Below are 12,756 nucleotides of genomic sequence, written 5' to 3'. Positions count from 1 at the left end.
ATGGCAAACCACTCCAGTATCTTTCCTGCCAAATCCCATGGACAGAGGGGCCTGCTGGTCTACAGTCCATGGAGTCACACAGAGTTGGACATGAATTAGCTACTAAACAACAACAAAAATGATGTCAAATGCTGTTTCAAGGTTGAGGAAAATTTAGACTAAAAATTGATGATTAATTTGCCAAAATTGAGATCTTTGGCAGCAGTAATTTCGGTGGAGTATAGGGACAAGCAACTTACTGATATACATTGAGGGAAAGACATGGAAAGACAGAGTAGAGACAACCTCTTTGAGGAGTTTCACTCTAAAGGAGGGCAGAGAAATGGTATGGTAGCTGGATAGAGATGTCTAGTGAAGATTTTTAAAATATGAAGATCTGCATATTGAATGCTGATGGGAAGAATTCTGTAGATAAGAAGTTGAGAATGTAAGAAAGATCAAATGAGCAGTGTCTTTGAGGTCAGAAGGAATGGGATCCAGTTGACAGGGGAGGATTTGGTTTTAAATAGGAAGAATGAAACTTCATCCATTGTTAATACAAGAAAAGTAGAGAGTATAAGTATAGATAGAGGAAATTGATCAACTGGGTAGTGGGAAAATAAGGTGGTTCTCATGTAATTGCTTCTCTTTTCTCAGTGAAATAAGAAATGTTGAATGTAAGTGAGAACTGGTGAGGGGAGTTGAAATATGCAGTTAAACTAATTGCTGTGTACTTGTTAGTTCATTAAGGAAACAACCCCCCTTGCTGACAGACTTTTTGAGAACATTTTGTTCTGTTCTATTTAGTGCCATTCTAAACTATCTGAAGCATCAAAACATTTCAAAAGTAGGCTATTGGTAATATAAATATCAAGTTGCTACCTCTTACAGACAAAGATAAATGCAAAAAAGAATCCATTAGTAGATAGTTTTAAATGTTTAATTCTTTTAGAACTTCGAAAGGCAAAGCTGAGGCCCCTATTTTCAAAAGGAGGTAAAAAGTTGATCTCAGGTAGCTAACATATTGAGGTTTACTGTGTGCTAGGCACTATGCTGAGTACTTTGTGAATATTACCAGTTAATTCTCCCAAGAACCATGTGAAATAGGTCACTATATATGTTTTATGGCTGAGGAAACTAGAAACTAACACTCAGAGGGCAAAACAACCTGCCCAGAGTAGAACCTGGTAGAACATTTTAAGACAAAATGTTAGAGACAAAGAGAATTATTTTTAATAACAGATCAACACCCAGATGATACAGTAATTCTACACTTAAATTCATCTAACTACATAGCTTCAAAATCTATGAAAGTGACACGACTAAAAGAAGAAATAGACAAACCCACAGTCATAGAGGGAGATTTTAACATATATGTCTCAGTCTCTGATATAACAAACAGACCAGAAAATCAATAAGGGCATAGCAGATTTGAACAAATGCTTAACAAACAACCTAGATGTCATCCATAAAATATCACACCAAAAAATATTAATATACACATTCTTTTCAATTGTGTGTGGAACGCTTACCAAAATTGACCATATGATGGAACACAAAGCAAGTCACAACACATTTTAAATGATTGAAATCATTGAAAATACATAGTATTTTCTATGACTATAATAGTAAATACATTACAAAAATATAAAAAGTAAACTTTAAAATAATTGGAAATTAAACACTATACACTTTCAGTTCAGTTCAGTTGAGTTGCTCAGTCGTGTCCGACTCTTTGCGACCCCATGAAACGCAGCACGCCAGGCCTCCCTGTCCATCACCAGCTACCGGAGTTCACTCAAACTCACGTCCATCATGTCAGTGATGCCATCCAGCCATCTCATCCTCTGTTGTCCCCTTCTCCTCCTGCCCCCAATGCCTCCCAGCATCAGAGTCTTTTCCAGTGAGTCAACTCTTTGCATGAGGTGGCCAAAGTACTGGAGTTTCAGCTTTAGCATCATTCCTTCCAAAGAACACCCAGGACTGATCTCCTTTAGAATGGACTGGTTGGATCTCCTTGCAGTCCAAGGGATTCTCAGGAGTCTTCTCCAACACCATAGTTCAAAAGCATCAATTCTTTGGCACTCAGCTTTCTTCATAGTCGAACTCTCACATCCATACATGACCGCAGGAAAAACCATAGCCTTGACTAGATGGACCTTTGTTGACAAAGTAATGTCTCTGCTTTTTAATATGCTGTCTAAGTTGGTCATAACTTTCCTTCCAAGGAGTAAGCATCTTAATTTCATGGCTGCAGTCACCATCTGCAGTGATTTTGGAGCCCAGAAAAATAAAATCAGCTACTGTTTCCACCGTTTCCCCATCTATTTGCCATGAAGTGATGGGACCGGATGCCATGATCTTCATTTTCTGAATGTTGAGCTTTAAGCCAACTTTTTCACTCTCCTCTTTCACTTTCATCAAGAGGCTCTTTAGTTCCTCTTCACTTTCTGCCATAAGGGTGGTGTCATCTGCATATCTGAGGTTATTGATATTTCTCCCGGCAATCTTAATTCCAGCTTGTGCTTCCTCTAGCCCAGCGTTTCTCATGATTTACTCTGCATATAAGTTAAATAAGCAGGGTGACAATATACAGCCTTGACATACTCCTTTTCCTATTTGGAACCAGTCTGTTGTTCCATGTCCAGTTCTAACTGTTGCTTCCTGACTTGCATATAAGTTTCTCAAGAGGCAGGTCAGGTAGTACTGCTGCTGCTGCCGCTAAGTCGCTTCAGTCGTGTCTGACTCTGCAACCCTAGAGACAGCAGCCCACCAGGCTTCCCCGTCCCTGGGATTCTCCAGGCAAGAACACTGGAGTGGGTTGCCATTTCCTTCTCCAGTGCATGAAAGTGAAAAGTGAAAAGTGAATGTGAAGCTGCTCAGTCGTGTCTGACTCTTAGCAACCCCATGGACTGCAGCCTACCAGGCTCCTCTGTCTGTGGGATTTTCCAGGCAAGAGTAATGGAGTGGGGTGCCATTGCCTTCTCCACAGGTAGTACTAGGGAAGCCTATTTAAAACGTACTAGATTTTGTTTATTCTCTTTAGTCAATTCAGCAGTTTGTCAGTACCAGTGGCACAAAATGATTCAAGTGATAGTAAATAATTCTCCCTTATATGTATGTTGGCAAAGTAGCGTAGAACATTATTCAAAGAAGAGATTTTTCTTGACAGAATAGCCTCTTTCTTATCCCCTACTCTGGAAACTGACAATAGTAAAATTTAATCTGTTTGTTTTTCTCCTGCAGACTCCATTGATAATATACCTCTTTCATTTTCTGATTGACTATGCTGAATTGGTATTTATGGTAAGTAACTTTCTGCATAAAATCAATATGTATGTGTTTTAAAAATCCTTTATCCTCTTGTTTTTAAGGAAAAAAATCTATTTTAGGAGCTCAGGAATTTCTCAGAACATAAAAGCAAAAAGCTATTTTAAATGTGGATTCACGAGATTGTGATAGTATAATGGAATTGTGAGGCATTGTCTCTGACATCTGACCAATTCTAATTCATTCTACTTTAAAATTTTCATTTCTGGACTTTGTAGTCTTGAATTTCTAGCTTCAAGATTCTATGATTATCTTTAATCGTGGCGCCAGTGGAGAGGGCATCCTGAATTTCCTAAGCACTCTGCCAAGGGATTTTGTGAAGAGGACATAGGCCAGATGAGACTTTCAGGGCGAGAACCTTAAAATTAAGACAATGGGGCTGTGTTTTGAGTGCAGTGGTTTGAAACACTTGCCTGATCTAGAGTTGAAAATCTGGGTCAAGTAAGAGGTCCACTGAGGTCTTCCTTTATAATTATAATGGCTGTGGCTTATTGAGGACATACTGTGTACTAAGCACTTGAGTTGGGTCAGCCCTGCAAAGCAATGGGTATTATTCTCGTTTTATAGAAAACTGAAATACCTTGCAATTACAGAACAGATACGGGACGCCAAACTTGATTAAGCCTGGGTCCTAATCCTCAGAGTTTTCTGGTCAGATCTCCCTGAAAAGGCCTTATCTTTGTGGTCAAAGTGAGGGTTGACTTTCTGCCTGATTATAATAGATAGTCTACTGCCATCCAAAAACTCCAGACTCTGGTGGCATTCCATTACTCCTGCACTTAGTAGGTTCATTTCCTCTTATTTCTCTTTCTATTGACAGATCACTGATGCACTCACTGCCATTGCCCTGTATTTTGCAATCCAGGACTTCAATAAAGTTGTGGTGAGTAGTCAGTGGGTGGGACAAAGGTCATGTACTGAAAGATCAACTGCCTTAAAATCCTAAGAAGTGGGAGTGAAGCTTCTGGCTTGTTCAATCATCCCTGGAATGTCCAAACCCAAACCAACAGGATGGCTTTACTAATTACTAACAGAAAGGTCAGCTTAATCTTTGTGGCTTAGTATTCACTTACCTATCCAAGTTCAGACTTTCTGGAGCAAATGGAGTTGAATTGCTGTTACATTAATTAAGACCCTTAAAAATCCTCCATTGCTTTCACCAGTGTTTCTTTCTAAAGGGAAATGAGTATAGCTTTTAACTCACTGTCTTATGCCTGTCCAAGGTAAAACTGGATTCTCAATATAGTTTCTGTTACCCTGCATAGAACAATCTTAATTGGAAAATTTGACGTGTATTCAATGCCTGTTAAAAGCCATATGTAATAGCCCAGGGGAATTGTGTATTGGGTCCATTCTCATTTTCCTAGGTTCTGAGAGAGTTAACAGATTAACCGTGTGTACTATTCATGTAGTTATTTTAAAAATTGGCTGCAGTCCTCATTGATTGGCTGGGAGCCACTGAGAGGATTTAGACTGTAGTGAGTGAAGGCTGCATCCCATTGGTATTGTCTGTTTATGGTTCATTTTCACTTCTGTTATTAAGCAGTAGAATCAGAATTAGCTGTTTGAATTTCTGTGTACTGGTCATCAATAACATAAACTTGTTGAATTCTGGAATTTAAGACCTTAAAGAGATTTTTAAAATATCTAAACTGAGGGTTCTTACTTGGAGTCCATTTTCAGGTTTAATGGGTCCACAGACATCCTTACGGAGAAGGCATTGGCACCCCACTCCAGTACTCTTGCTTGGAAAATCCCATAGATGGAGGAGCCTGGTAGGCTGCAGTCCATCGGGTTGCTGAGGGTTGGGCACGACTGAGCGACTTCACTTTCACTTTTCACCTTCATGCACTGGAGAAGGAAATGGCAACCCACTCCAGTGTTCTTGCCTGGAGAATCCCAGGGATGGGGGAGCCTGATGGGCTGCCTGTCTATGGGGTTGCACAGAGTCGGACACGACTGAAGTGACTTAGCAGCAGCAGCAGCAGACATCCTTAAAATGTGAAAAATTGTGTGTGTGTGTATTATGGCTTTTTTTCCAAGAAGAAAGTCCATATTTGTTACCAGCGCTCAAGGAGTCTTTGATTTCACCCCTTAAAGAATTAAGAAATACATTTTAGAAACTAAATATCACTAAGACCAGGGAGTATACATCTTAAACTAATGGAGCGTTTGTGACAACATGGATGAACCTTGAGGACATTTTCTAAGTAAAATAAATCAGAGAAAGACAAATATTGTGTGATCTCACTTCTATGTGAAATCTAAAAAAGTCGAATTTGTAGGATAGAATATATTGGTGGTTGCCAGGGGCTGGGGGTGGGGGAAATGGAGAGATGTTGGTCAAAGGGTACAAATTTCCAGATACAAGATAATTATGTTCCAGAGATCTACTATGCAGCATAGTAGCTCTAGTTAACGATATCATATTGTTACTTGAAAGTTGCCAAGAGAATAGACTTTAAATGTACTCTCATTCCCCCCCACCTGCACACATAATTATTCAAGGTGATAGACGTGTTAACTAACCTTATTGTAATAATCATTTTGCAATATGTATGTATAGCCTTGATCTCATACCATGATGTGTACCTTAAGTTTATATAATGTTATGTGTCAATTATATATCAAGAAAGCTGGAAGAGAACAGAAAAAATTTGGGGGCCAATGTAGAGTGCTTTAGGGCTTCCCAGGTAACTCAGTGGTAAAGAATTCACCTGCCAGTGCAGGAGACTCGGGTTCTCTCATTCCCAAAGACTTGGGAAGATCCTTTGGAGGAGGAAATAGCAACCCACTCCAGTCTTCTTGCCTGGAAAATTCCATGGACAGAGGAGCCTGGAGGACTACACTCCATGAGATCTCAAAGAGTCAGACACGACAGCACACACACATACAGAGTGCTTTAACAGGATTCCCTGGAAGGCCAGTGGTGAAATGACTGGGCATGAGATTTCTAAGCTGAGGAATTCAGAGATAAAATAGCAGTAGTTGTTTTCTTCTCCCAAGATAGATTGTGTATGTAAACTCCAATCTTTGTTCTTTGAAGTTACATGCTAAAATATTTAGGGGTGAAGGGCCATGATATCTGTGACTTAATTTAAAATAGTTTTGGGAAAAAATGCATCTGGTGTGTGTTTTTGTCTGTGTGTGTAGAGATAAAATGTGGAAGTGTTAACAGTTGGTGGATCTAGGTGTTTTATTGAATTGTTCTTTCAACATTTCTATAGTTTGAAAGTTTTTAACATAAAACACTGGAGGAAAAAATAGAAAATAGACCATGTCTATACTCACCAGTGTGTGTGTGTGTTTGTATGTATATGGGATATATTTGAATATCTAAGGGAGGGTTGGTAGCTTTCATCTAAGAACACAATGTTCTTAGATGAAACAGATGTTCATCTGTGTTCTTGTGTTTTAATGAAAGCTGATTAGAGATGCTAACATCATATGTATTCCTTTTTTTTCCTGACCAATTGTCATATACTCCAATTAAAACAATTTTTAATGGGAGGAAAAGCTTATAGGGAAATAATGAAACTAGATTTCAGTGAGTTTCCTAACAAAGTCAGGCTTTAGTGTCAGTAAAAGAGATACTTTAATTTAGAGGGCCAATAGTTTTAATTCGGTCTAGCTGGAATTTGAGACTTTTTATCCCTGCTAGTGAAGTTATAGTAGTAGTATTAGTAGTGTTAGTCGCTCAGTTGGGTCCAACTCTTTGCCACCCCGTGAACTATAACCCACCAGGCTCCTCTAGAGTGGTAGCCATTCCCTTCTCCAGGGGATCTTCCTGACCCAGGGCTCAAACTCAGATCTCCTGCACTGCAGGCAGATTCTTTAACGTCTGAGCCACCAGGGAAGCCCATCTGCCCCCAGATGCCTCCTGGAAAACCAGGGTAGAGAGGGAAGACTGCATCCCCACCCCCATCTCCAGCTTCAGCACGTGAAATATGGGTGCTGATTGATTGTGACCAGTTGGTTCACATGACATTTTACGTCTGCCTCGCTTGACAAAAGCAAAATTGGTCTAGTCTGTCCTCTGCTGAGATTGTGCTCATTTGGAATTCAGAATTCATGTCAGAAAGCTGCAGGTGGTTTGATAGGGAGTGATAAAAACCTCTATCCTCTGATATGCTTAGAGGGTTGTGAATTTGAAGGGTAGGTTCCTGCATTTGAAAGGTGTTGACACTAACAGTTAAAGATGTAGTAGGAGTGGACGATTCATTCCCTACCCTCCACCCTAGATTTTGGGGATGCAAAAGTGTGTAGACACAGCTTCAGTGATTAGAAAAAGCTCTCTATTTGGAGTAGGGGAATTATGTCCTTGAAAAGACCAGTTTTCCAAGGGACGAGGAAATGGCTGCATGGAGTAGTCGGTAAAAGGGAAGGAAAACTCTACCCTGGAGATTTTTAAATTCAGAAAAATATAATTTTTAATTATATTAAAATTCAGCAGACTATTTAATTCTGCTGAAGTATATAGAGAAGCTGATTCATGATTACAAAGGTAACACATTCAGGTAACTAATTTTTAGGTCACTTTTAATCTCTCCTGTGATAGCTGTATATCTCATTGTTGTGGCTGTTGAATATATCTAGAAATATACTGATACTTATCTTTGGATTTTAAATTGTACTCCTTACTCCCATTTATTTTTATACTTCTAATATTTTCTTGGTGTGTGTTTAGTTTTCCTCATATTCTTAGCCACTCTTCTTTCTGTAACTGGGATGCATGGGGATGTTTTAAAGGAATTTTGTCTGTGCATCAGGGCTCTGAGTCAGTATTGAGCCTCTGAGGCCAGGCATAATGGCAGCTGTGCTGGTGAGATTAGGGGAGACGAAAAGAGAGTCAGTAGAGTGTCTGAGGACTGATGACCTGACTACCCTTCTCTAGTGGAGACTCTCCTTGCATAAAATCTTTCTGTTTTAAAGTATTTTGGAAGGTTGGGGTGACACGGAAGTCTTCTTTCCTTTTTGGCACTTGTCACCTTTGCCCGGGGCCTCCACATCCCTGTTTAACTGCCTCCTCTCTTTAACTGTCCTGCTGGCTGGCTTCCAGCCTGGGGAGTGGGCCTGCATTCCCACCTGTCTCTCCGGCTGCTCCTGGGTGAACTCCCTGTTTCCTTTTAATAGCCTGTCTTTGTGGCTCTTTTGCCCTCCAGGTGGCCTTCTTTTTGCAGTTGAACTCCAGAACCCCAGCTAGTGGGGCCTCCGTCCTTCCACCCCTGCTGCAGCTGTCTTCATGAAAGGCTTTGTTTGCTGAGCCAGCCCCCTTCTCTGATAAAAGCACCTTAGTTTATATTTTGCCCTTTAAATTAAATAACCCCAGCTGTGAATAGCAGCATAAATCCTACTGATGATAATTCCTACCACTTAACTTGGACTCCCAGAGATGATCAAAGGGAGGCTTTTGAAGTTTGTTCAGGTTTTCTGATTAAGCCTCAGCCTGAACCTGTGCAGGAAATCTGGGGTTACCTGTGTTCCTGTGATGATCCTGAGATTTTCTTTCGAACTGAAAGATGCCTCTTTAAATTTTTTTTTTAATTTTAAAATTTAAATATCCAATACATGAAAAAACATGTAAAAAATATTACATACTCTGAACCTATTTCAGCTTAAAATGTAAAATATTTCACATGTAGTTGAGTCTCTGATACTTTCATCTCCTTACTCCCCTTCTCACCAGTTACCACTGTTCTGATTTTGGTGTTTATCATTTCCACACATGGTCCTAACTTTTTCTGTGTTTGTAAATATCCCTAAATACTATATAGTATTATTTTGCATGCTTGTAACTTTATGTAAGTAGTATAACCCAGTGTATTTTCTGTTGCCATCTGTGTTTTCATCCTTAAATCTTTAATCACACACTACTTTGGCTTCTCTGAATTACTGTTTTATAATAGGTTACAGCATTGATTTTATACTAAGATCATTAACTCAGCAGGGGTACGCATTTGGGGTTCGGAGGCTTATTTGCCTGCACTAGGTCTTAGTTGCGGCATGTGGGATCTAGTTCCCTGACCAGGGATCGAACTCGGGCCCTCTGCATTGGGAAGTCAGAATCTTAGCCACTGGACCACGAGGGAAGTCCCTCAGAGGCTTTTTCTATCTGTAGTTTGACCCATGTTTGCTTATAGGGTTGCCTAATTTTTTTTCATTCTAGAACACACACATGAACTTGTTGGGACACACACAAGGGAAGGCGAAAGCTTTCCACCTCCATCTCACTGCCTCTTAACTATCCAGCTGCCCAGCCACACCCAGCCCTTCTCCTTCTCTTCATCATGGTCATTTCCCACTTCCTCTGTGGAAGTCAAAAACTTCACAGGACTTTGCTGGTGGTCCAGTGGCTAAGACTGTGAGCTCATAATGCAGGGGGTGCAAGTTCAGTCCCTGGTTGGGGAACTAGTTCCCACAGACCACAACTAAGAGTTCGCATGCTGCAATGAAAATCAAAGAGCATGTATGCCAGCCAAAAGATATATATATATATATACATACATATATATACACATATATAGATACATATATACACAAACACATATATAAACAACTTCAAAAAGGATAGCACAGAAGAAAACCCAGGACATTGTGACATTCGGGGGGGGGTCATTCCATTTCGTATGAAAATATTTCACTTTGATGAAACTTTGAAATCCTTGGGCGACTGATGATATCTTTAAAAAATGACTAAAAATTGACTTGCCATTCAATCATTCAGTCAGCCATTCAATAGTTATTGTTTGCTCACTGTGCCAGGTATTGGCAAATAAACATGGTCCCTGCCTTCATGGAACTTATAGTCTGCTGAAGGAGAAAGATGTTAGTCAGTCACATAAATTAATAAAAAATTTCTAACCGTAAACGCTGTTATGAGATTTTTACAGTTAGGGCGGTGGAGAGTGTGCCTTCCTGAGGAAGTGATGATTTAACTGGGAGCTCAAAGACTGTGTGGGAGTTAACTGGGAAGAGAGAAGAAGAGGTCGTTCCAGGTTAAATACAGAGGCCTGGGAACAGGAGAAGGGTGGCATGTTCATGGTGCTGGAACCCAGAAAGTGAGAGGTGTGGGAAGTGGGTGTGAGCTGAGGCTGGAGAAGTAGGGCCAAGCAAGGCAGGCCACATGGGCCATGGAAGGACTTTTGTCTTCAATCTAAAATCAGTGGGAAGTTACTACTTGTTTCATGTTTTGTCTTTTTTTTTTTTCAGTTTAAAAAGCAGAAACTTCTCCTAGAACTAGACCAATATGCCCCCGATGTGGCCGAACTCATCCGAACCCCTATGGAAATGCGTTACATCCCTCTGAAAGTGGCCATGTTGTAAGTATCCTCTGACCAAACGGGGCTCAGTGCCAACAAACGCAAGGAAAATCTGATGAGACTTTCTCATGTTGTTTGTTGTATTTTCGGAGATTTGGAGTCTTAGTCATCAAGTGTTTGCTATAGTTCTGTTGCACAGCTGGGGTTCTGGCCAGGAAAAGAGACAGAGCCATTCTGTCTCTGTTGGGACAAAGCCTCACACAGGCACACACACAATCAGCCCTTCACAGATGCTTTTTCACTCAATGCTGATCTGGGTTCCAGCCTCCATGTAACCAGTATTTCTAAAAACAATAACAACAAAAAATTTTTCAGTTGTAATATATGGGTTGCAGAAAATTCTGGTCTTTATGCAGCTGTTATTCCAAGCAACTCCTATGTCTCATGTAGAATTTACTCCCCCATTTGTAGTTCAGAAAACTGAACTGAAGGGCCAAACAGACCCATCCCAGCTGACGAACATGGGAGAGTAGAACTTACTGAACTGCGGTTCTGTGAAAGAATTCTCTAGGGGTACCAGTGCTGCCTGTAACTTTTAATTCTTTCAGGTTATTCCTGTTTATGTTGCTGAGATAGGCAAATGGGAATAATTATTCAGTCAACTGATGGTAAATGTTAATAATATACTTGTTCCTAAGGATACACAGTAAACAAGGCAGACCAGTTTCCTCATGGAAAGACATGACCTTAGAATGTCAGATTTAGAAGGGGTCTTATGAGGACAGTTTATTCAACCCTCTGCTTTGTGTGTGACTCTCCTATTCAGTATTCCAGATAGGTGGCTGTGTAGCTGCTTCTTGAACATCACCTGCTATTTAGAAATGGCATTTTTCCCCCTCCCACCAAGCACATTTGAGATGTCAGTTCATATCTGTATTTCAGAAATATTGGTGGGAACTACCTAATAGAGGTTTGGCAGCATTACAAATGCCTTATGGACTCGGGGGTGGTTTTGTTATAGCAGCAGTCATTTCCTTAAAGGTTGTGTAACAAATCTATCTATAATTGCTAGAAAAAAAATTAACAATTTCTGGGCTGTTGGCTTTAGAATTGATAACTTACAGCTCTGAGAGGTATTGGATTTAAGGTCTTTATTTGTGAGTAATAATTATAATCTCTTCCGGAGACACTGGTATGTTTCTTCCTATCTGATCATCAGAATTATGTAACTGTTCTCCCTTTTCACTGTGTCTGCCAGGAAACTCCTCAGAGCCAGATTTAAAGCTGATTATTACAATGCTGTAGAAGAGCTATTGTTCTTCTTTCCCTGATCTTGGCTTTTTCCTTTTTATGTTTTTCCTGGTCTTAATTCTTCATTTTTATTTTAATTTTGCTCTCACTTTTATCATCTGTTCTCATTTGAGCTACTTCAGATCTTTTGTGGAAGCAAGATAAAAATAAATAAAAATACAGTTATGACTGTGTTAAGATTTCCCTGTTCATTGTTACAAATTCATTTTTTTCAGTTCATTCCTTCCCACCTCAGGAAAAGACTGTTTCGGTTTAATTCCTTGCCAGTGGAAGTTCAAGCTGTCCTGTGAAGTTCAGTGGCCACCAGCTTGTGTGCGACTCTCCTAGTCTCCTATTGTTGAATTCAGCAGACACTTATTCTGTCCTTAGGGTCTGGCTTGGTGGGTGTAGCTTGACTGCCAAGAGGACTAAACTTAAGCCACTCTCACCTCTTGAATGGGGGTAACCTGTGTTAGAGTTTAGGAACCTGATTAAGGAAAAAGTAGTTTCCTGTTTTTCAGAGACAAGTGTAGCCATTCCTAAAATATATGGCTCTGTGGGAATTAGTAGAACTTTTAAAATTTTTGAAGCCTGAAGTAATAGAAAATATAGGCTTTAGAGCCAGAAAGATATGATTTTGAATGTATTTATTAGCTTGTAAAACCTTAAGCTTGTTACTTAACCACTGAGTTTTGGTTTTCTCATCTGCAAAATGAGAGTAGTGTTATTGCTAGTTTCTAGAATCTCTGTGATGATGAAATATGATTGTTTTCCTATAAAACACATGGCAACGAATAAGCGGTAAATGTTCAGTGCCTTTTATTCACTGGCCGCAACCCTACTCCATCCTCTTTTACTTAGGAGAACTCATTTCTAAGATGTTGCCTTCCCTTAAGTA

At 39.9% G+C, this 12,756-nt stretch overlaps 1 protein-coding gene across 2 annotated transcripts in view; it reads left to right on the top strand.

Moving 5' to 3' along the window:
* PIGU (phosphatidylinositol glycan anchor biosynthesis class U) overlaps positions 1–12,756 on the top strand; it is a 93,333-nt gene that overhangs the window by 10,103 nt on the left and 70,474 nt on the right. For both annotated transcript variants that reach the window (XM_012189096.5, XM_060397735.1), the window contains exons 3-5: positions 3,226–3,285; positions 4,130–4,192; positions 10,519–10,628. In XM_012189096.5, coding sequence (XP_012044486.2) covers positions 3,226–3,285; positions 4,130–4,192; positions 10,519–10,628 — 233 coding nt within the window. The remainder of the gene's footprint in view (positions 1–3,225; positions 3,286–4,129; positions 4,193–10,518; positions 10,629–12,756) is intronic.

Source organism: Ovis aries, chromosome 13, assembly GCF_016772045.2.
Source record: "Ovis aries strain OAR_USU_Benz2616 breed Rambouillet chromosome 13, ARS-UI_Ramb_v3.0, whole genome shotgun sequence".
NCBI classification, from domain to species: domain Eukaryota; kingdom Metazoa; phylum Chordata; class Mammalia; order Artiodactyla; family Bovidae; genus Ovis; species Ovis aries.
This window is presented reverse-complemented; position numbering and strand designations above follow the sequence as displayed.